Genomic DNA, 22,955 nt, shown 5'->3' with positions numbered 1-22,955 from the left:
ATTGTGCAGCTAAACAAAAATACAAAAGCTTTCATACAAAGTATCCAACTTTCCAAAACGAGTTGCCACATATGACATAAATAAAGCAGCAAAGTGAACACCAAGCATTGATAAATTATGTTACAATGTGGCTGGCTCTTTTATGTGGAAAGATCTTAACCTGTGCTTGACAGTGAATGGGCCGTAAGTAGTGTAAAGTGCCCAAGATCACCATGTGTTAGGCTGACGCTAAGACTGAAATGCAGTTTTGTACTTTCTTCCTACAAAGGCAGTTTCACAAATTCAATGGACTCACCAAAGAAGAGGAATTTTGGAAAACCATGCAAACGTTTTGTGTAGCTAAAGACAGAGATATCTTTGGAGATGGCTATGTCTAAAATAAAATACAAAACCTCACAAGCAGGCTCCATGGCGAAAGTACGCTGCATTACTATTTCCTATAATCTCTCTGACTTTGAAGTCAGCTGAAAGCAAAATAAGCACCAAGCTCCCATGAAAACAAAGCCTGACATTTGACCTCAGTTTTGAATGCCCAGTGAATGTGACGAGATGACAAGATTTAAAGGCCTATTTATTATAAAAAGTGAGTTTGTGCAAGAAAAGTGTAAACTTGGCTTTAGCATTGGGAGACATGAACTCAAGCTGCACAGCTTAAAGCAAATATAGCCAGCAAATCGAAAAGCAGAAATCGTGAGTTACAAACAACAAAGCCAATAGCAAGCAACAGTCAGAATGCATTCCCAGGTCAACTTTCTGAAAGTTCCAAGATGCTTTTTCACAGCTAGACAGCTATGCTGTCTGGTAGACCGCAACCTAAAAAATGGGTAAGAAGGAAACCATTTTAGAAATGTACGCAAGATACTGAGTTGAGAAACAGTGGCTATTTGTACACCTCTGAATTTGATGTTACCCCTGCTATCCTGTGGTTCAGAGGAGATGTTTCAAAGTCACTTCTTTGTTTCACACTGGCTTACATTTATAACCAAATAATGCAGAGAAATCCAATTAGTAATAACAAATGTTATATTATTCTGTAGTCCCATATATCTGACAGTAAGAACTGTATGCTCCAAAAACACAACCTGTGACATCACATCTCACCAAGCAAAATCAACACTTTTTTTACAATTCAGGTAGCTGCAGAATTTGGGCTGTAGCTCAGCCACCATCCAGGGAAACATACCAAACCCAGAAATGTCTGGAAACTAGACATCCAGGGGAGTCCGGGTGGTGTGATTCATGTGGATCCCACTGCATTTCTTTTTGCCCTGGAGGCCTTATAGAACTCATATTTTAGCTAAAAAGATCCACCAAGTGTTGTAAAGCTGGATGGTAGAAAGTTTGAGGATCCCTGCAGATTCCAAAGGTTTATGTCAATGAAATGTGAGAAAAATTAGTGATTTTAGATAAATTCGAAGTTTGCAGCCTATGATAGGTAAGATAGCATTGTGGGATCCACACAAGACACACCATACTGAACTTCCCTGGGTATCTAGTTTTCAGAAATGGTAGGATTTCCTGTGTAGCAGCCCACCCAAAGCCCAAATACTCCAGCCATTCAGCTTGGCAAGTGGGACAAAATTGGGATTTAACCCCAGTCTGCTGGCCAATACGTAAAAACTGTGCCCAGAAGAATTAAAATTTCCTCTCTCTTGTCAGAGAGAGAATGATGCTTTAATTCACAGGGGAGCAGAAAGACTGTGGAGTCTTTAGGGATGGGGCCCGATGTCAGAATGGGCCAGGAAGACTTTATTGTCCCCTTGAGGCCCTATATCATGGTAGGCTGCCCTCACCCCATTTTTAGAGCCAAGCCTGCGAGAGCATGCGCTAGCTCATGCGTCTCGTTCAGAGACACTCTTGGATACAGAAAAGGGCTTGAAGCCCGCCTGTTGCCTATCATTAGTCGGTTTGTGTGTCACTCTTCTTTACAGCCTCGTAATTTGTCAAGGTAGGGCTAACATAGCTTCCGTTCCTCTGTGGAGCAGGGACCAAACACTGATTGATTCAACTTAATCAGTACCCGTCCGCTGCTCCTGACATGATTGAGGTACTATTTTGTTCTTTTTAGCATTTAATGCCCTGCAAACATAAGGCATATGACAGGCAGAAACATGCCCAGCAGGACAAACAAAATTGCAAAGATTAATTTTCTATAGTTAACTTTCTTTTATTTTGGCAAGTCTTCCTTTTTTCATTTTGCATTCATGTTTTCTTTTATTTTTGATAGTGGGCACTGTTCTCAAAAGATGAGGATTATGTAATTACATAGCGACATTGTTTCTTTCTTATGTGTAATTTCTGAAATAATGGTTTAACACATAATCTTGCGGTACACCCCAATCCACCATACTCCAATCCGCCCCACCTCACCCACACCAATCCACTCAACCCAATCCCCCAGACCTATCTAACCCAATCCACCCCAATCTAAACTACTCACCCTAATACAGTGCATTTTAAACCACCACACTCCAATCCTACCAACCCATCCAACTTCAATCAGCCCCATTCCAATTCGCCCCACCAAAATCCAGAAGAATCTGCCCCACTCCAATAGAAAGCAGTCTGCCCCACTCCAATAGAAAGCAGTCTGCCCCACTGCAATGTTCTGAACTCCAATCTGCCCTCATCCAATCCAAAATAGTCTACCCTACATCAATCCAAAACAATCTTTCCCACTCTAATCCAAAACAATCTGCCTGACTCCAACCCAATCCACCCCACTCCAATCCAATCCACCCGACTCCAGTCCAATCCCACACCCCAATCAAATCCATCCCAATCCAGCAAAATCCAATCTATACCACTCCAATCATCCCCTCCCTCCTGTATTTGAGTCTGGACTTGAAGCCCGCCCATATTTGTCATTGTCTTGTGTCATTGTTCTACGAAAATGCTGGCTTCTGATTCATTAATAGGCTTTTTAGTCCCTCCTTAGTACCGCCTTATCTTCATTTGTAATCTTCCATGAGGAATTGTCCTTTTGCTTTGGTTGTTACACGGTATGTCATATTTAGTCTGTAGGTACTATTTTTTAATGCATTTCTCCTACTGCAGGCACTACATGCTTTCCTGCAACATTCAGGGCGCCATGAGCGCTTTCACGGGGCGCTTTTACAAAAAAAGCATTTATTTATCAACTTGATAAACAAATGTTTTTTTTTAATAAAAGTGCCCCATACCGCGCTTTAACTTCAATAGCAGCTACGGACCTTTCTATAGACACCGCTCGTCTAAAGAAAGGGGTGTGGCCTCTATTGACGTGAAAGCGCAGCATGGGGCACTTGTACACAACAAGCATTTGCAGTGCAATAGGTCTCGCATTTTAGAAACTTTGACCTATTGGGATTTCAAATGACAATGAGTTTTATTATTGCAGGTTTTTACACACATAAATAAAAAGCATTGTCATTTACGGTGACAAAAGCTCAAAACCTCGTAATTGTGAGACCCTTTGTATTGCAAATGCTTGCTTTAATTTGATTTACTTCCTTAGTGACTAGGGAAGTTTTTGATGGGAGGGGAGAATCTGAAGTAAACATCCTGGGCAGCTGAATGACAGATTATGCCACTGGGGGTGTGGAAAAAAGGACAATGGCCCTGGGAGCTGTTCCCTCCCCAAAATAATCCCTGGAGTCTAGTGGAAGCACCAGGCGATCACATCCACTGTGATCGCCAGATGCTTTGCAGGCCAAGAGAGGTATTGCTGGAAAGCTGAGCTTCTAAAAGATAGCTTCTAAAAGACAGCAATTGCATCAGTTAGTTGCAGGACCATCACACCCCTCTAGGCCGGAGTGGGGTCTGGTCCATGGGGGTATGACGGGGGTAGGGGCACCGGAGTAGCACAAACAGCTGCTACACTCGTGTCAGGTGTTTTGACGTGACCTTACCGTCAATAGTGTCTTGCGGTTAGCGCTCTTGACGTGGAAGTCAAATCAGTAGCACCAAGGGATTAATATATAGAGATGCTGGTTTAAATGTCTCCCCACTGTGGTGCTGTTATTAGAGTCAGCAACTTTAGATCAGCTCTTACCAGCTCTTTATGGTGTCAAGGCCTAATTATAGATACAGTAATCACCGATTACAATCGGCATTGCACTTTGGGTGTAATCCTGTTGCCCAGAGAGAGTTTAGAACCCTGTTGGCGAGCATCTTCCTAAAACATCCAGAACGCATGTCTGGGATGCAAGTCATTTGCCCAGGACAACATACCTTGCACTCTAGAAAGATGGATCCCAGATCAGAAGTGCGCGTGGAAATCTCTCCAAGGAGGTTCTACCTTACAACTACTAGCTCTTTGTCCAGTACAAACTTCCATTCCTTCCTTACTCCAATAATGAACTTTTTGGAAAGTTCTAGCGTGCTTAGGGACTCTAAAATTGGTTGGAGTGAGATTGTGAGTGATGGTTGCTTTAAGGTTGGTTAGAAGCAGAGGACTGTGGATGGCCACAGTAGTGTTTTATGGATGTGCTTATTCTGGCTAAGAATAATCGTTCTTCCATAGTCCCCACCTGTCTATCTGTGAATTTTCCCTCATCAATTGAGATCTAGCTATTTTGTCTGATGCCCGATGGAGCTACCTTGTTTAGCTATAGGGGAGACAGGCCGGAGATTCCCTCCTTGAATGTCACCTACCCAGTCGGTCTTTAGACCAACTTCCTTTCGTCTCTCCTGTCGTCTCTTCCCGCATCCTCCCTCTACTTATGTCTCTCCTTCTCTCCTCTCTCAATGTATTGAGACTGAACTATTTTGTCTGATGCCCGATGGAGCTACCTTGTTTAGCTATATGGGAGTTGGACCGTGAATTCCCTCCTTGGTTGTCTCCTACCCAGTCGGTCTTTAGACAGACTTTATTTTGTCTCTCCTTGTTGTCTCTTCCCTTATCCTCCCTTTCTCACCTCCCCTGCCCCCTCCACTACTTTTCTCTCTCCTCTCCTAATTGTATTTCCTATTTTTGATGCATTGTGTAATTGTAGATCTTTTTCTGTTACATTGTTGATTCTCATGTAAAGCTCTCTGATACCTTCGGGTCTAGCCAGCACTATATAAAACTCTTTAAATAAAAAAAAATAAAAAAAAAAAAATAATACTGTAAAGCTGGGGCAAAGGTCTGTACTGTAATCACTAAAGACTGTAAAGCCCCAGTTATCTTCAAGCCTTCAACGCACAGCACTGTAGTACTGGCTTTTAATCTTACCGCACAGCCATGCCGACAGCATTGCCGCCCCATCCCGATTCTCACTGTGCACTTCCTGGCTCACTCGTCTTCCTCGTGTATATTCCGACAAGGCTACCTGCAGGATCCACCCCAGAAACCAGCTGCCTTCTGGCAACCCTTAAATCTCTCTCCATAAAAATCTGGACCCAACTTGATTCCCTACGGCATCTGATCAAGACACAGGGCTCACCACCTGTGCACATCAGCCACACCTTTTGGGGAAACCATAAACACTATTGCAAAGTCCTACCATGCACGAGGGAGCTCCAGCCTTGACCAGACAGTGAAGGGGTGCCCTGTATGTGGGCCACTTGTGGTGATGAAAGAGACTCAAGGCAGAGCCAGATAAACCTCTTTATATTTTGGAGGTATATCAGGGCCGGCTCTAGGTTCATGGTGGCCCTGGGCAGGGAGCGTAGATAGGGGGCCCCGGAAGATGGGGTCCGGGCGGGGCGGAGCACGCAGGCCAGTAAAGAGGGGAGGGGGTCAGGGAGTTTAGAAGTGGAACAGAGCCAGAGGCCGCCAAATCCCTGCCAGGGGCCACCACGCAAATATGTATCCATCCTCAGAGGATTAATATATTAAGGATGTATATTGGCGTGGAGGCCCCTGGGGTTTGGTGGCCCTGTGCAGGTGCACAGCTTGCACATGCCTAGAGCCGGCCATGGGTATATGGTGCATCTTGAACACATTTTTGTATTTCATGGTAGTTTTTTAAAATAAATATGATTCTAAATTCTCCAAGTATGTTCCTGGTCAAGTTTCTTTAGACTCAGGAAGTTTAGGTTAATGTGTGATGAGAGGGAACACTGTATGTTGAGTTGCCCTGTTTCATGAACCTAAAACACGGGGTAGTGTCACATGTACAACCCCTCTTATCTTCCTTAGCATTACGAAAGGGCTACATCTACTTAAATGGAAATACCTATTGCAGAGGACAGTGGTGCGAATTATCTGGTTTGTGTCTACATCATCAGAGATATTGTACATGTTCTAGGAAGTGAAACTCCGGGACACAAGAGCATAACAAGAGCTGTTGGTGTATTCCCTAGATGTATCTGCGGATTTGAAAGGCTAATAGAAAAACGAAACGAGCAATGCAAAAGGTCTGGCTTTAAAGGAATGTTGTATGGTAAAGTAAAACATCACAATCAGATAGCAGGGGAATGTATATGTTTGGACGCAAAGAGCTGTAGAGTAATATTCAGGAAACAACTAAGGGTTGGCTCTAATCAGCAAGGCTGAGCCGTAATAGTAGATAACAAAGGAGAATAGCCAATACTGATAATCAAACACTTCATATAATTTTAAATACAGTACTTGAAACAGCATTCAAGACCAAGAGCTAGTTAATAGCTTTTATTATTCTTTAAGATTTTATCAACGCAAAAATCATATTTTTAGCGAATGCATATTCCAAAAAACAAACATAGAGAACATATTCAACAAGAGGTCAACTTTGGGAATCATTCAACATATCACACATATCACAAGCATACACAATACAGCCATTCAAAAAGGTAGAGGGGGTACAATAGCTTAAAGCGGTACAAAATTTACAAAAAGTTTTTCCAATATTTACAATGTAGCACCAAACAAGGAAAAGGAAAAAATAGGAAAAAAGCCAAGGTCTGCGGGGCACTTAACACTATTGTCACTTAATAATTAGTCACGCACAAGGTACATTCCTATATCAAAATCAAATATTATTTAGAAAAAAGGTAATGTACACAAACTGGGGATAAGCAACAAAATAATTCTTAACATCAGTGCTTATCGCTCTTGCAGACAACTGTGTTATTAAAGAATAATAAAAGCTATTAACTAGCTCTTGGTCTTGAATGCTGTTTCAAGTACTGTATTTAAAATTATATGAAGTGTTTGATTATCAGTATTGGCTATTCTCCTTTGTTATCTAGTAGAGTAATATTGGTCTAGGTTAAAAGGTCAGGTGACAGTTGCAATGTCAAGCCAGACCTAAACCTCCATGTAGGTTAATGAAGGCCTTCCTTCCACCTGTTCTGCTGCCAATAAAAAACGTCATCAATTATCTAGTTATCTCAGACACTTTAATATCAATTATCTAGTTATATCAGACACTTTAATAGCATTACAGGGTCATGTGTGTGCCACTGAAAGTTCAAACTGAGGCAGCTTGGTAAATAAACAGAATGATCACAGCTCTGTGGAAGGCAAGAACTTTTTGGGGGAAGCATACAACCTCTGGCCAATAAGAACACGTAGTCCTGACTTCCAACATGTGGGTGGAGCCAAAGACCCTCTCCTGGTAATGCTCACATAATTAGTGGCAAAAGCTGCGCTGTCAAGCCAGATCATAAAATGGCAGAAATGTTAAAAGTGGGCCTATCAAAACCAGAAACAAGTTCTGGTATTTCTGCTAATTAGTAATTTGTGGCCAGCGGTTATGTCCAATAATGTGCAGATTTTAGGCATCTGCATTAATAGGCTCCTATTGCGTCTGAATCATATTGTATCAGGTCTACAGTAGTGCGGCGTTAAAGTGCTTTGCAAGCACCTAAACATCTTTCCTTCCTCCTGGGTGAAAGTATAAGGCCCACAGAGGGAACATCTTCTGAACCGTGTTTGAGAGATGTGAGGAAAAGTGTGGTACCTACAAGGGATATTGGTCAAGGTCTGCACTCTTGTGTGAAATGAGTGAACGCAATGCGCCACATCCAGAGATGGGGGGATTGTCATGATGGAGAAGCAATCAGTGGTACTGGCAGCACCTCCTAGGTTCTGGTCTTACAAACCCTTTAACCATAGTATTCCTGGTTTTTCATTACCTTTCTTTTGACAACTGTTCACAGCATAATCAGACTCTTTCCTACTTATCCCCCTCCTCCACTGGATGCTTGGAATCTGCTGTATTCTGATCATGGTAAAAATGAAAAATAACCACCAAGGAGTTTTTTTTTTTTTAATGAATGTATTCTTTGTTATGCTTTGATTTAATGTTTGATTGTGGTATTGTGGCTTGTAAAGTGACCTCCTGAATTTTTAATTAATGATGATTTCGTTTAGGAAGTTTATCGCTGGAGGTGTGTGCAAGTCAAAAGCCAAACTCCATGGAAAAGTTGTGATCATCACCGGGGCAAACACAGGGATTGGGAAGGAAACAGCCAGAGACCTCGCCCATCGAGGCAAGTATATTTTTCTGAATTTCATCACAACAACAAACCAAACAAAGCCATTTGAGAGTGTACCATAGTAGTAATAATACAGGTATCGAACATCCCCTTCATAGTACAAAAGACCCCGCGTAGATTTAGGTATTCATCCCGTAATTATGCACTTCCAGCAATATGGAAGGGAACTCCACTTGAATCCCTTTTTAAATCTAAATTTAAGGAAATGTCATTCCACCACTATTAGCTTCAACATTTTAAAGAAGTGTACCGACACAACTTCCATCCATTCAAGTCATTTAGATTGATTCTTCTCAGAAGTGAGGAGTTGTGAAGTTGTCTTTTTCAGTGTCAAACTCGGCAACCAAGGAGCAGTGAAAAGAGGTAATTGTAAAGTGTTCTACAATATATGCTCCATGGTACACGTCGACAACGTCTTATTAATACTGTAGTCGCTAGTGACTGTAAGAAAAACTTGTTTAGCTGGTGGGAATACTCAAACCTGGTTTCAAAGTTCCAAAGTCATCAGCTCTGGCCTTAACGCCCCATCTGGGTAGCGGTGGGAGCCAGAAGCCATGAAAGCTCGACTCGTTATGGGCTCGAGATTCTAACAGGACCTCGAGCTGAGCTAGAGCTGGCTTTAGGCACGAGCTATCATTGGTCACCCACCTCCAATGCTGACGTATATGAAAGGTGTGGCTATCATCACCATAGCATAGCACACATATGAAAAAGTAGATGGTGCTCAGTGACCCAAGTGCAAGCAACCCACACTGGTAGTGATGGGATGCAGTAGAAATGTTATGTTATGTTAGAGGTTTTATAAAGCGCAACAAAGAGGCGTCCCAGCGCTGAACAGCAGAGAGGTGACCAAACTCGAAAAGGACCCAGAGATACCTACGGAGTGGGGGAGAGAAAGGTTTTAATGGCTTTTCTGAATTCGAGATAGTTATTAAGCCCCCGAATGTGGGCCGGCAAAGAATTCCAAAGGATGGCAGGAGAAAGGATTGATCGTGCTGTCGAACCATGTAGCACAGGTACCGAGTCAACTGCCTTGCAGCATAGGTATTGCTAGAACTGAACAGGATTATCAGGGTACTTTGTGGTGAGCCTTATATTTTGCTCACATATGTGTTTTTTTCTGTTTTCTCGTTCTCTTATACATATCGTGCGAGCACTCCTTGCCTCTGGGGGGGGGGGGGGGGGGGGGGGTGCCCTTTTGTCAATCACAGACCATGAATCCCTTAATCAGGCCCAGTGGAATAATGCAATATTGCCCCTGCGTCGTTTCCTGCATTATTGTATATCTGCTTCAGTTACCCCATAATCCATCACCTGCCGCATGATTTGCAGATTTTATTTAGAAAAATGTTACTAAAAGCGTGGCAACTCCCGTTGCTGAGCAGTTGAAGGCCCTTTGCAAAGGTTGACTGGACATCTTTCTGTTATAGGTAAGTAAACAATTTAATAAATAAAACGAATTTCGTAGCGCACCCTGCATCACAAAATGCGATGCAGCGCGCGCTACGAAATTCGTTTTATTTATTGAATTGTTTACTTACCTGCAATTATCCATATTCCGTTGTTTACCATCCTCCGCCCTGCCCCTCCCCCGCACCGCCTCCCTGCCCCACCGAACTCCCTCCACGAGCCGCGGCTGGTTATTATTAGCTGTATTTGGGTGTCAGACTGGCACGAATGAGCTGAAACATCTGCCCAGATAGTGTTAACGTGAAAAAAAAGACAAAATAATGAGGTAATACTTCCACAAAATGTGCTGCATTACCTCCGTAATTTGCCTTTTTTGCCTCATAATTCACTACACCTTGCAGCACAATGTGCTCCTCCTCTTCCGCACAATTCTCGTGGCTCTGCCCTTAAGATTGTATCGCTCACACAAAAATGCTGTTCCTTTATCCCTCAAAAAGAAACGATTTCTACAAACCGTATCACTTACTAAAGATGCACTACCATTGATCAGAAACAAACGAAGGACTCTCAATAAATACATTATCTCAATGTTGTAGTCAGTCAACTAAAGTTATACATACAAAATGGCCAAGTCAAATGCTGCCAAGTGGACAGAGCTGTGATGAACACATAAATCTCCTAACTTCTTTTAATTGTTGTGCGCTGGTTGAGAAACAGCTACTCACATGCACTTAAATATTGACATCTAAGCAAGTCGATGACCTGCCAGCTGCAGCGCTTTCACAAGGCTTTTACAGGAGTCGCAGGAAAAAAATGCGGGAATAGGAAAATACATGTGGCAGACTAATACATAAAAAAGAATATACCTGCAATGTATAGGCGGTATAGCTTTAATGGCTCCCAACTGTTGTGTCTATCGATGGCTTTCCCCAAGGACAGAAGGAATGTATGGAATCATCAATGTCCACCCTGTCATTTTTTGTGTGTGCAGATTTACATAGCGCGAACTCGACCCAAAGGTATCGGAGCGCTTTACATGAGTACCAGTAACTTTACACAAGGACACATTCATTTTTCGCTAGGCACGGTGTGATTTCGTGATTTGCCCAGAATCGCAGGATGTTGAGGCGACGCCGAGACTCGAACCTGGTTCCCCACTTCCACAGTCGGCTGCTCTGACCGTTACGCTACATGTAGGACAATTAAGGGTGTGAGCTTTTCAGGTGCCCAGCAGCGGGTAAATGAGACTGGAATATTTTCTTGTTGTAATATCATTTACTTTGGAAAATGTTCAGAGTCATATAGTGAACGCATTTGTTAAATGTTTGGAAAGAGCTGCACAGAAAGGCTGGAGGCACGGTGGGCAGATTAGATCCGCAGGACAAATGTCCGGTGGGCAGCCAGCCACACAGCCCCAAAGCCTGGATTGTGCTTCTAATGAATAGCTCCATTGACACTTCCCGGCAGCGAAAGCGTCAGCTGGTCTCACGGGACGTACCAGCCCCGGATGACTGGACAGCCCTTACTGCACAAAGAGGAACCTGCTGTCAAGTGTGTTATGTTAGGACCCACAATCGGGTGCACCATTACATCCACTCTGTTGTTCATTGGTAGATGCTCTCACGTGTTTTGAGGTCACCATTTACCACCACCTTCAACATATTTCCACCGTGTTGGAGAAGGAAGAGGGGCCTATGAGAGAGTTGGGTCAGGAAAGGACTCGAACCCCATCCATGTCTTATCAGCCAATGAGGGTGGGAGGCCAAGAAGAGGGGCGGGCTTAGAGTCTGACACTTACCAGAGTAGACCCTCCAAACGTACTACAAAGGGTCTGATTAGCAGCAGCCCCATTTCTTGCGATAGGTGTAGTAACACCTGTTATCACACATATGCATTTAAAAGTTTGTCGGAAAACACCGACCACCGCAGTCTTCCCTCAAGTATACATTGGCAGGTCAAACCTGACGAGATTACCGGGGTTTGGGAGAGGCCTGGAAACGACTGACATGCAGAGTTCATGACGCAAGCACCAACATCCTTAAGTTATTGACAATTTTGCGAATTCATTTTTTACTTGGAGTTATTTATCGCATCCGATAAGTAACAATTCCCAGGGTATTGTTATTATTGGGTTTTTTTTCAATTCAAAAGTTTCTATTGGTTGTTCAAGGCAAAATATACATAGGTACCGTAATAGACAGAAATAAAATAACATATTATAAGCAAATGAAAGTACAATTCCGATGACAGTTTACTCGCAGCGGAAGAAATAAAGAACAATAAGGAGGGGGGGGGGGGGAAATAAGTATGGTCATTGCAGATTAAAGGCATGTTTTAGGCAACATCTCTCAGAAACTGAGGTTACTATTAGGCATCTGACGTTGCCGCCCGTCGTGTAAGAAGTAAGTAGCGCACTGGGTATAGTGCGTAAATAAGTAGGTGTATATGTAGGAGCTGCTGCGATCAAGGATGTGTATCTAAGGGCAGCGTGGTGGGGATACAGCTCAAGGGGGTTTATGTGCACTGAAGTAGTTGTCAAGAGTGGACCACATTTGTCTGTGAGGGGGGCGCCAGGGGGTATTTTGAAGGGAAATGTTGTCAGCCCCTCTCAAGTCGGTAATCCAGTTCATCCAACATTTAAAAGAGGCTTTTCTAGTGTCTTTCCAATTATTAAGAATGGTCTTTACGGCGGCAGTGAGGAGTAAGTCTAGGAGGGCCTTGTCGTTGTCCGTAAAGGTAGGGTCTCTAAGGAATCCGATTACCAAGGTGGAGAGCTCTCTGGAGGGCGAGATGTGGAAAAGCTCGGATTGGAAGGCGAATATTTGATCCCAAAAGGGAATAACACAGTCGCAATGTTTAAAGAGGTGTTCTAGGTCACCGTGCTTATCGTTACAGTTCCAACAGATCACGTCGTCCCTTAACTTATGTGAGAAGAGGCGCGTTGGTGTCCAAAAAGCTTTGCGGAGAAGCCAAAACTTTTTCTGGGAAAGTGTAGGGCTAATTTTGTGTCTCGTGGTTGATTCCCCGGTTTTGGACCAATCCAAGTCCGAGATAGGTACTGAGGAGTGTGAAACCCAGAACTGTGTAAGGTTTTTGTTGAGAGATGATTGTTGTGGGCGTAGTAACTTGTATATTCTGGAAACCTGATGACCCGGTTTATTCAGATTAATGAGGTACCTTGGTAGGGTTGGGGGTGTAGAAGATAGCTTGGCCTTAGTTATTGCTGCCTTGATACTTAAAAAGTTATAAAACTCCAGAGGGCTCAGGTCAAATTTCGTTTGTAGTTCCTGGAAAGTGAGGGGGTGCCTCACACCAAGGAGCTGGTGAGGGAAAAATATGCCCTTATTGATCCATGTTTCATTGAGTAGTGGTTTCCCTTTGTATTGTAGTGTATTGTTGTACCAAAGTGATTCCCAGTGCGAATGTCTCATCTTATGGTCTAGAGACTTATCAATTTTAAGGAGAGCCGTTTTTGTGTTTCAGAAGATGGAATGTGAGCCGGAGGCAGTAGTAGGGTTAGCTGTTAGGGTGGCCGCTCGGGTGAGATTTTTAAAGAGAGCTTTCTCTATGTTTAGCCAAACTGGAGAATATTCTAAAGGGGGTGAGAGCCAATAGGAGCCTTGTTTAGCAAGGAAGGCAGTCTGGTCTGATCTGAAGTCTGCTAAATTGTTTCCACCCAGAGATCTGTCAAGGCGGAGCTTTTTCAGACTAATTCGCGCCCTCTTACCCTTCCACAGGAATTTGTTGAGTAGGGCATCAAGTTTGTGGTGAAAATCTTGGTTAAGGGTGAGAGGGAGCATAGAAATAAGATAGTTAACTAGGGGGGAGATCATCATTTTAATGGTCTCAATTCTTCCCCACCAGGTGATAAAGCGTGGGGACCAACCGTCGAGTTGTGATTTAATTTTGTCTAACGTGAGGGACTCGTTGCGGTGAAGTGTCTCAATTAGAGTGGTGCCAAATTCAATGCCTAAATATATAATGAAGCCGGTCTACCATGATAAGCCTGAGTCACCCAACATGTCTCTGGTGCCATAGATATTTAGGAGTTTCACCTCCGATTCATCCCTGTTTAATTTATAACCAGAGTGCATAGAGTATTCTTCTATCATGGACATAAGTGCTGTGATTGACGTCTCTGGTTTTTCTGTGACCACCAGGATATCGTCAGAGTCACCTGTGAATTTCCGAATAACACTCCTGTGATGGCTTCATTTCGTTGGATATCTGTTATTAAGGGTTCAAGGGCCAGTAGGAATAATGCCGGTGATAGGGGGCACCCCTGTCGTGTACCCTGTTCTAGTTTGAAGGAATCAGAGAGGACTCCATTTATGGCAATTCTAGCGGAGGGAGCGGAGTATAAGGCTATTACCATGTCAATGAAGGGATCTCCCAGATTGAAGGCTGTCATGCAGCGTTTTAAGAAGGACCAGGACACCCTATCAAACGTTTTTACCGCGTCGAGGGAGATGGCAACAGATGGAGCGGGGGTGATTTTGGGTTTTTTCCAGGACATGGCATTATTATTGTTTTTTTTCTTGCAGATTTATATAGTGCGAACAAGACTCGAAGGTATTGGAGAGCTTTACATGAGCACCAGTTATGTTACACAAGTACACATTCATTTTTTTTTGGTAGGCACTGAGAGAATAAGTGATTTACCCAGAATCGCAGGATGTCGCTAATGCGCATGCCCTGGGGAAATTGCAAAACCCCCGATGAGCGTCAGCTGTGTAGAGCCTCAACACAGGACCTTGGAACCCTCTCTGATAGGGCGTGACTCACATTAACACTGTCATGTGTGTTGGAAGGTCTGAAATGCAAGACATGACTGTGGGGCAGCCCAGTGGTTGTCTCTGTATATTTTTCATTGATTGCAGATGCTCTAGCACAGTGGTTCTTCACCGGTGGTCCGAAGAGCCATGGGGGTCAGTGAGGTCTACTCACTGAGCCCACAACTGTTTTACAACATATAGGGCCACATGCATGAAAGTATCATTTTGCGATTACCAATTAGCGATTTTTTAGAAATCGGTGTTTGGTAATAGCAAAATGAAATGCAAGAAAACAGACAGGAAATAGCGATTCTCTAATTGCGATTTCTTAAGAAACGCAAACACAATTGGGGAATCGCTATTTGTAATTGCGACTCCATTCGTTCCTAGTCTTGCATTGCCTAAATTACGATTACCTAATTGTTAATCGCAAATTAGCTAATGCAAAGGCAAGGGTGCCTGGGGGCCTAGGGCCCCCCTGAGGCACCCCTAACAAATAAAAGGTGCACATGTAAGGCACACACATGCCCACATGGCACTTTGAAAAATGCAGTTTTGTGCATTTTTCAAAGTATGCAAATGGTTACCATCAACATGAAGTTAATTAGCGTTTCCTAAATGCACAGTTTGCATTTAAGGAAGGCTTCTTGCATGTGCATTAGATAATTGCAAATTGTGACTCCCTATTTGCATTTGCAATGTAGGGAATAGCATAAAATTGCGATTACCTAAATTGCAAATCAAAATACCTTTCATGCAGTAGAAAAGGCCATTTTGTGATCGCAAATGGCCGATTTTTGCGAATTGCACTGTTTGCAATCGCAAAATAGCTTGACGCATGTGCCCCTAAATGATATCAAAATCAATAAATTAAACTTATATACAAATAAAGAAGCAAAACTAAATTTTTGAAAACGTTTTCTATATTTCATCAGAATGAAACTAAGTATTATATTAAATATATCAATATATTAGCATTTGTTTTGTTTGTATTAATTTCAGAATTTTTGTGTATTGTTTTGAGGTTTAAATCATAGAAATTGCTTAGGCCTGGGGTCCCTGGATTCCAATAATGAATCAGTGGGGGAGTCCTTGGATTCCTGTATTGATTCAGTGGGGGTCCACAGCAGTCAAAAGGTTAATAACCACTGATCTAGTAGAAAGTTAAACTTTTCTCTAGCCGGAACTAAAAAAAGATTGTTATCGGCACCAATGTATCATTGCTGATCCAGAGTAGTTCATTTTGTGTCAGATGCAGTGCTTAATTTCAGCAGGTGGTTCCTGGTGCTCAGTTTGACTGTCTGCCACAAAGTGGTGCTGTCTGGCTAATTTAGAGATGACCACAGCAACAGTTAATTAATAATTCAATCTGCATTACAAATGACTATTACGTCAGGATCCTTATAGCTTTGGGGGCCAGAAATATTCCGAATTGTCACTCTTGTAGGAGTGTGATGGTTAGCAGTTGTGTTGTTACTATCATTGGTGGAGCTGGCAGGGGCTATGTGTGGTGCAAGCTGCAGAGGCCTCCTGGCGTGGGCCCTGGCACTTACCTTTTTCACAATTGAAGAACTGGTCGGATGTAATTCCTGGCCAAGCGAGGCACAGGTGGAGCTGGACACAGAATATAAAATAAGCAGTAGAAGATTCGTTTTGGGAAAAATATTTGTATTGATAGTGCATAAAAGTCCTTTATTGATCTACATTTTCCTGAGCAGTCAGTATTCGTTTTTATCAAAGTGCACTGAGGTGGATCTTCCAGTTGAACCCTGCTGTTTGTAAGCCCTATTAGCAAAAGTAATGTAATTAGTTTAATTACCCTTGTAAGGTTGAAAGGCTGAGTTGGCCATGCCAGGAATCAGGCTCGTGGTCTGTAGGTAAAACACCGCCTTCTTCAGCTGGTGCAGAGGTGTTTACACTTTGTTATGCCTCTTACTGTGCATGCCAAACAGTATCATTGGGGCTACCTAGTGAGCAATATATTTTTCTCGAATACCTGATAACATTGCAGCTCTAGACATATATAAAAATTCAAACATTGCAGTTATGTTCAATTATTCCTTTTAAAGTGCAATCAAATGCCGGATTGCCAGCATACTAATGTCCCTAGCCTTTTCTCCCTAAAGTGTATAACTATCCAAGTGTGATCCTTTATCAGAAATGAGGGGAGGTACAGTGAGGGTTATTTGGAGCTCCCACCTCATCTTGACATCTCTCAGCCAGGACGTCACTGACACTTGCCCATTACAGAGTCGTTCACTTGCTCTGCTTTTTTCACTAAAACACAGCACTGTTTCCAGCATGATGCCTCTCTTAGCCAGTGTCTAGCCCCCCCCCCATAACCCCCCTCACCACCACCACCACACCAGGTGAAGTGGGTGAGGGACACCACCTAGTTTGATGCCCCCTGAGCTAGTGCTTAACCTACTGACCCCATATTTCCGGTTGAATTAGTGAGATGCATTTCAGTCACCCACTTCTGTAGTGATAAACCACAAACAAATGTCAGCAGTCAGGAGGCAGCAGCCATGCAAAATGAGAATTAAAAAGCAAAACCACTACGAACTCTCAAATAGTAGAAGTAATACACATTAGACAAGAGGAAAAACCCCTCTCACTATCACACAGCACAACACAACTAGAGGCACCATCACAGAGACTCGGGGTTCTGCTAAGGTCTACAATCCCCCATAGCTACAAACCTCAGTTTGCATCAGTCTAGCTCCAGGCTTATAAACACCAAATAGTGCCCTGAAACGGCGCTATAAAAATAGAATTTAGAGACCGGCCAGATGTTCAGCTTATTGCTGACATCTAGCTTAAACTATAGTTCATGAATATGAACCCCAACAGGGCCAACTAGGCCCTTCATCCTTCCAAGGTTGTTAAATTGAGTGTCATTAATTTGGGTAATGCCTCTTTTTGTAAAACGCTTAGACGCTGAGTAAATTAAAAGCAACATATTATCATGATGTTGCAGCTTTCCAGCTGTGTGAGCCGATATGCTTGGTACCAGGAAGGCAAGCTTCTGTGTCGCCAACTTCGTGCCACTGATTTGCAATAGGGCTGTACCAACGTGTTGACCATTTGGGTGTGAGATTGGATGAGGTCTCCTGACCTTTGGGAAGGTGCAAGCGCTCATCAGAATTGTTTGAAAATTGCCATATTTAGAGCTACTTAAAAAAGTCTTACAGTCACAGACGTCGTCCTTGGTGGTAGCATGGGGAGTTAATCAAATTTCTTATTTTCTATCTGTGTAAATAAACAAGGTAATGAAATAGATTGTTATCTGTCTATATTTATGTTAACAAGTAGTCAAAATGGCAAACTGAGAACCTTCAATATAGTACAGATATTGATTATTCTATTCGATTCAGTGACAAACCTCGACCACATGGTAATCCTGAATGCAATCATTTTATTGAGCATCTTTAAGGTTAGGGTTAACATTAAGTTACATTATAAGATGTACTTTTTCTAGGGTCTTGGCCGGGTTAGGCAACACTATTTGCAAAGTCTCCATAAAGGAGCTCAGAAGAGTTTGTTGGTCCTTGAATTCTCATTCATTTGTGGTACTGAAAGTCCAGATTTGTCATTCGATGTCATGTCAGACACATCTGCTATGCTGTCTCCACCAGATCATCTGTTATGTCCCCTGCACCTCTCCTTCCTTTCTGTCATCTGTTAGCCGAGGAAGATCTGCTTCTTCTAAGAATCTGGATCATGACGGATCTTCTACGTGTAGCTATCTCTAGTGTGGCTCTTCTAGAGTATAGTTGTCTGGATGGATCTCCTAGAGTATGGCTGTCTCTAGGATGCTTCTTCTAGAGAATAGCTGTTTCTAGAATGGAGGGGCCCCGGAGGGCTAAGGTGCACAGGGACAACCGGTGGAAAGAAAAAGAAAACGGAGGGGCTCAGCATAGACCAACACCGGCGGCCGCTGCGGGCCAAAGGCCAGCGGGGAGCACGGGAGAGGCGATATCAGGAGCAGGGGGTTGCAATTGAGGGGGGGTTAGGATCCCAAGTGGCCCAACAGCTTGCATGGGAGGAAAAAATGCAATCCGGCATCGCGATTCCAAAGGCGATGCCATCAGCAGGGTAGCCAGGCAGCCGCCAGCAGAAGCACCCAAGGGCACCGGGGAAGAGAGGAAAGGGGGCTACGCATTGACCGCCTCCGCGGCCGCCTCGGACGCAGGGCCGGCGGGGAGCGCAGGGGAGGTATTTCCAATATGGGAGGAGGTAGGTGACCAGGGGGCCCCAGATATCGAGAGGTCTAGATCTAGCAGGCAACATATCCCAGAATTCAGAGAGTAGCGTCTGACAGCGGGAGGCATCCTCAGGCCAATTCGCCACCGCGGGGGCAGGTCTCCGGCCCCAGCACATGGCCACCCTGAGCCTGGCCAATACCAGCAGCATCGTAATGAGACGGCGGGAAGCATCAGGGCATGGTTTGACGAAACCGAGAAGGCAGTGAAGGGGGTCTGGGCCTACAACCGCGCCAGAAATTTCAGAAATAGTGGAACAGACCTCCAGCCAGAACACCTGCACCCTCGGGCAGAGCCAAGCCAGATGGGCGAAGTCCGCAGCAGGCAAGGAGCATTGTACACATGAGTCCTCAGGAGTAAGCCCTAAGCAATGAAGATGCAATGGAGTGCGGTAAAACCTGTGCAGAAACTTGAAATGGACCAAACGGAGCCGGTAGTTCGGGGAAAGTTTGGTAGTTTGGTTACAGCAATAAAGCCAGTCGGCGTCCGAGATATCCACGCCAAGATCCGCGATCTACGCCGGCCGAGCTCGCGTCGATGAGAAAGGGGAGGACAGCAGGGCAAGAGCATACAATCTGGTGACCAGCTTGTGCGGGGACGCGGAAGTATACACAAAATCAAGAGCCGGGAAAGTGGGTGGAGGGTGCGGAAAGGTCGGGTGTAGTTTTTGGCAGGTGGCACGCAGCTGATAATAAAGGAGCGTATCCATCAAGGAAAGGGACTCTGGAAGGGAGTAGAAGGAATTTTCGGGGTACAGATCTGCAACAGTCCTTAAGCCCCGCAGCGCCACATGTCGAGACATACTAGAAGACTGAAGGGACGGGAAGTCCGGGTGGTCAGTGATGGCATTAGCAGATAAGAAGGAAAGACCAGCGAGACGGCACAGAGACGCCCACGCCCAGCGCAGTGTCTCCACCGTATTCACCTCAGTACGGGGGCGTACCGCAGGAGCAAATAAGGCCGTAGGCAGAGGCCAGGGGGAGGCAGCGTCCAGTTCCACCGCCACGTGAGGCTGATAGGGGTGGGATGCAGCCAAAAGTGAAGAAAGCTAGCCTGAGCGCAGAGTGTGTATAGTCGAAAGTCCGGCAATCCCAGCCCACCAGCCGACATGGGCAAGGTCAGGATGTCATAAGCAATCCTGGGTTGCCGCCCCGGCCAAACCAAGGACACGACTAGAGAAAGTAGCCTGCGAAAAAAATAAGCGGTGAGAAGGATAGGTATGTTGGAGAAGAGGTAGAGAAATTTAGGGAGCACCACCATTTTGGCTATGGCTATGCGGCCAGCCAGGGACAGCGGTAAGCGGCTCACAGGGGTATCTTAGACTCAAACCAGTCAACCGCACGGCCGAAATTGGACCTCCAAAGCTCGTCCGGGTCCCTGCTCAGCCAAATGCCCAGATAACGCGTAGGGCCGGACGCCCACTCAAAAGGGAAATCAGGCACGAACAGGAGGGTGGTGTCTGTCAAAGGGAAGAGCCCGGATTTACTCCAATTAGCCTGAATGCCCGAAAGCCCGCAAAAACAAATAACCTCCCACACCCGGGGGCTGAGATTATCTTGGGGATGGCGAACGTAAAGAGTGACGTTGTCAGCATACATGGAGACCAGGAGGGAGCGGGACGAGAAGCCGATGCCCCTGTGGGTATGATGCTGTCGCAGTCGGGTGGCTAGGGGTTCCATGGCAATAGCAAAAAGCATGGGCGACAATGGGCACCCCTGCCTAGTGCCACAAGCAATGCTAATAGGGTCCGTTACTTGGCCATTTATGCAAAGCCGGGCAGTGGGACTGGTATATAAGAGCTTAATATTCCGCAAACAGTGGGCACTGAAGCCTATGCGCGACAGGATATAGAAAAGGAAGGGCCACTCCAGCGTGTCAAACGCCTTTGTGGCGTCGAGCAAGGCAGCCACAGCAGGAAGATCAGGATTAATTTGGTGCAAAACGGAAAAAATAGTGCGAAGGTTATGGGAGGTTGCCCTACCGGGGATGAAGCCTGATTGGTCGGGGAGGGCAATGGCGCGCATTAATAAAAGAAGACCGGAGGCGATCAGTTTGGCAAACATTTTATTATCTATGTTAATGAGGGAGAGGGGGCGGTAGGAATCACATTGGTCGGCAGGTTTGTCTGGTTTAAGAAGCAGGGTCAGCGAGGCCTCGCGAAAAGACGGTGGGAGCACGCCTGTGTCAAAGGACTTGTTAAACATGGCAGCCAGATGTGGGACAAGGATGGAGGCGAAAGTTTTATAAAAGGAGGCCGGCCGACCGTCAAGGCCCGGCGCCTTGTTACTCGGTAGGCTGTTAATCACCGCTAGTATTTCCTCCTTCTAAAAAGGTTTGTCAAGGAATTTGCGGTGGTAGTCAGCAAGCCAGACGGGGGCGATAGAATCAAAATACTGGTCAAAATCCTCCTCAGAAGGAGCTGGGCCAGCGGAGTAGAGTCGGCAATAGAAAGCAAGGAAGCGGGATGTGATCTCCTCCGAAGACGTGGTGCGGTCTGGCCCACCATCACTGAGGGCTGTAATATAGGAAGCAGCGCGCGGCGGACACAGGAGGTTGGCAAGGGTACGCCCGGGACGGTCCCCCTCCCCAAAACGGCGGGCCCGGCCCTCCCTCCCCAAGAAGGACAGCTTGCGGCTGGCCTCGTCTGAAAAATCAGAGAGCTTTTGCCGCAGTCGCGCCAACACGTCGGAGCCGGTGCCGCTAGCAAGAGCGGCGTCCAGGTCCCGGATCTCCCCCTCCAACTTAGCCAGTGCAGACCGGATAGAGCGTAGAACACCAGCTTGCTTGGAGATGCATTCGCCCCGAATAAAAACTTTAAACCCTTCCCAGAGGGTAGAGGCAGAGTCAACGGAGCCCGCGTTGAGCTCGAAATAGTTAGTGATGGCGGGCTGGATTTCGGCACAAACGACAGAATCCTGAAGGGCATTGGGAGACAGGCGCCAGGTGAAGGCCCGTCGCTGAGAATTGGGAGGACGAATGAGAAGGCGGACCCGTGCGTGATCAGATAGAGTTCGGGTCATAGGGGTAGCATCAATAGTCCAGGACAGGACGTCTGGGGAGGCGATCCTTAGGTCAATCCTTGACCAACAACCCCTCGCACCCGTGACGCAAGTGCCCTCTCAGAAGAGAGAGCAGTGGCAGCACGCGGGTGGGATCGGTAAGAGCCCGATCTGTCCAACTCCGCGGAAAGGGTAACATTAAAATCCCCAGGGCCACAGGAGGAGATCAGGTGCCAGATGTGATGGAAGAACCCCATGTCATCAGAGTTCGTGCCATAGCGGCTATGGTGACTGGCTGGGCGAGCAATAAACCATGCAAGATGACATATCTGCCCCCCGGGTCAATAAGGGTGCAAAAGGTCTGCCAAGGGAGGCCGCGGATGGAGACTCCTCTGGCATAAGACGAGTAAGTGGATGAGTAGGATTCCCCCCAGTAGCGCGCGCTGAGCCTAGACGCTGAGTCGGGGTGCAAGTGAGTCTCCTGTAAGAGACATATATCCACACAGTGGCGCTGAAGATGGGCATGTGTCAAACAAGCTTTGTGGTGGTCATTCAGGCCACGGATATTCCATGTCCAACAGGTCAAATTAGCCATTGGAAAGGAGACAGCGGCAGCGTAACATAGAACGCACAGCAGGGGAATGTAATCGTGGCCAGCACCTTCTGACAATAGAGGAGACAAATGGCATATGGAGGAGCGCGAGTATGGGGACAGCCCAGCTAAAGTAAGACCTCTTCAGAGGGGACGCCAGTGCGCGAAGGACATGGAGGGGACTGAAAGAGCCGCATGCAGGTCAGAGTGATGCAAATGGTAACCTGTAAAATGAAAAACGCCACAGCAATGAGCCAAGGACTAGACATGGAATAAGGCACCCTGCAACAAACACAGAAATACATAATCGCAAGCATAGCACAGTATTTTCAATGGAACGTGCAGTGTCAAAAAGCAGCAACAGAAAGACAGTACAACAAAACCACCACCTCGCTAGAGGAACAGAACCATCCACCCACCCCCCACAAATTGCAGACCAGGATCCGCGCAGGACATACCAATCAAAAAACCCCACAGTGTTCAACCAGTGTACACGACCTGGGCCCCAAGTACCTCAACGACCGCA

The 22,955-nt window shown here is 45.4% G+C and overlaps 1 protein-coding gene across 1 annotated transcript in view; it reads left to right on the top strand.

Moving 5' to 3' along the window:
* Nucleotides 1-22,955, top strand: part of LOC147689669 (retinol dehydrogenase 12-like) — a 191,418-nt gene that overhangs the window by 73,155 nt on the left and 95,308 nt on the right. Inside the window, exon 2 of the mRNA XM_086937131.1 lies at nt 8,264-8,382. Coding sequence (XP_086793257.1) covers nt 8,264-8,382 — 119 coding nt within the window. The remainder of the gene's footprint in view (nt 1-8,263; nt 8,383-22,955) is intronic.

The sequence above is a fragment of the Lissotriton vulgaris genome, chromosome 9, assembly GCF_964263255.1.
Source record: "Lissotriton vulgaris chromosome 9, aLisVul1.2, whole genome shotgun sequence".
Lineage (NCBI taxonomy): Eukaryota > Metazoa > Chordata > Amphibia > Caudata > Salamandridae > Lissotriton > Lissotriton vulgaris.
The sequence above is the reverse complement of the archived record's forward strand: the minus strand, read 5'-3'. Positions and strand labels throughout refer to the sequence as shown.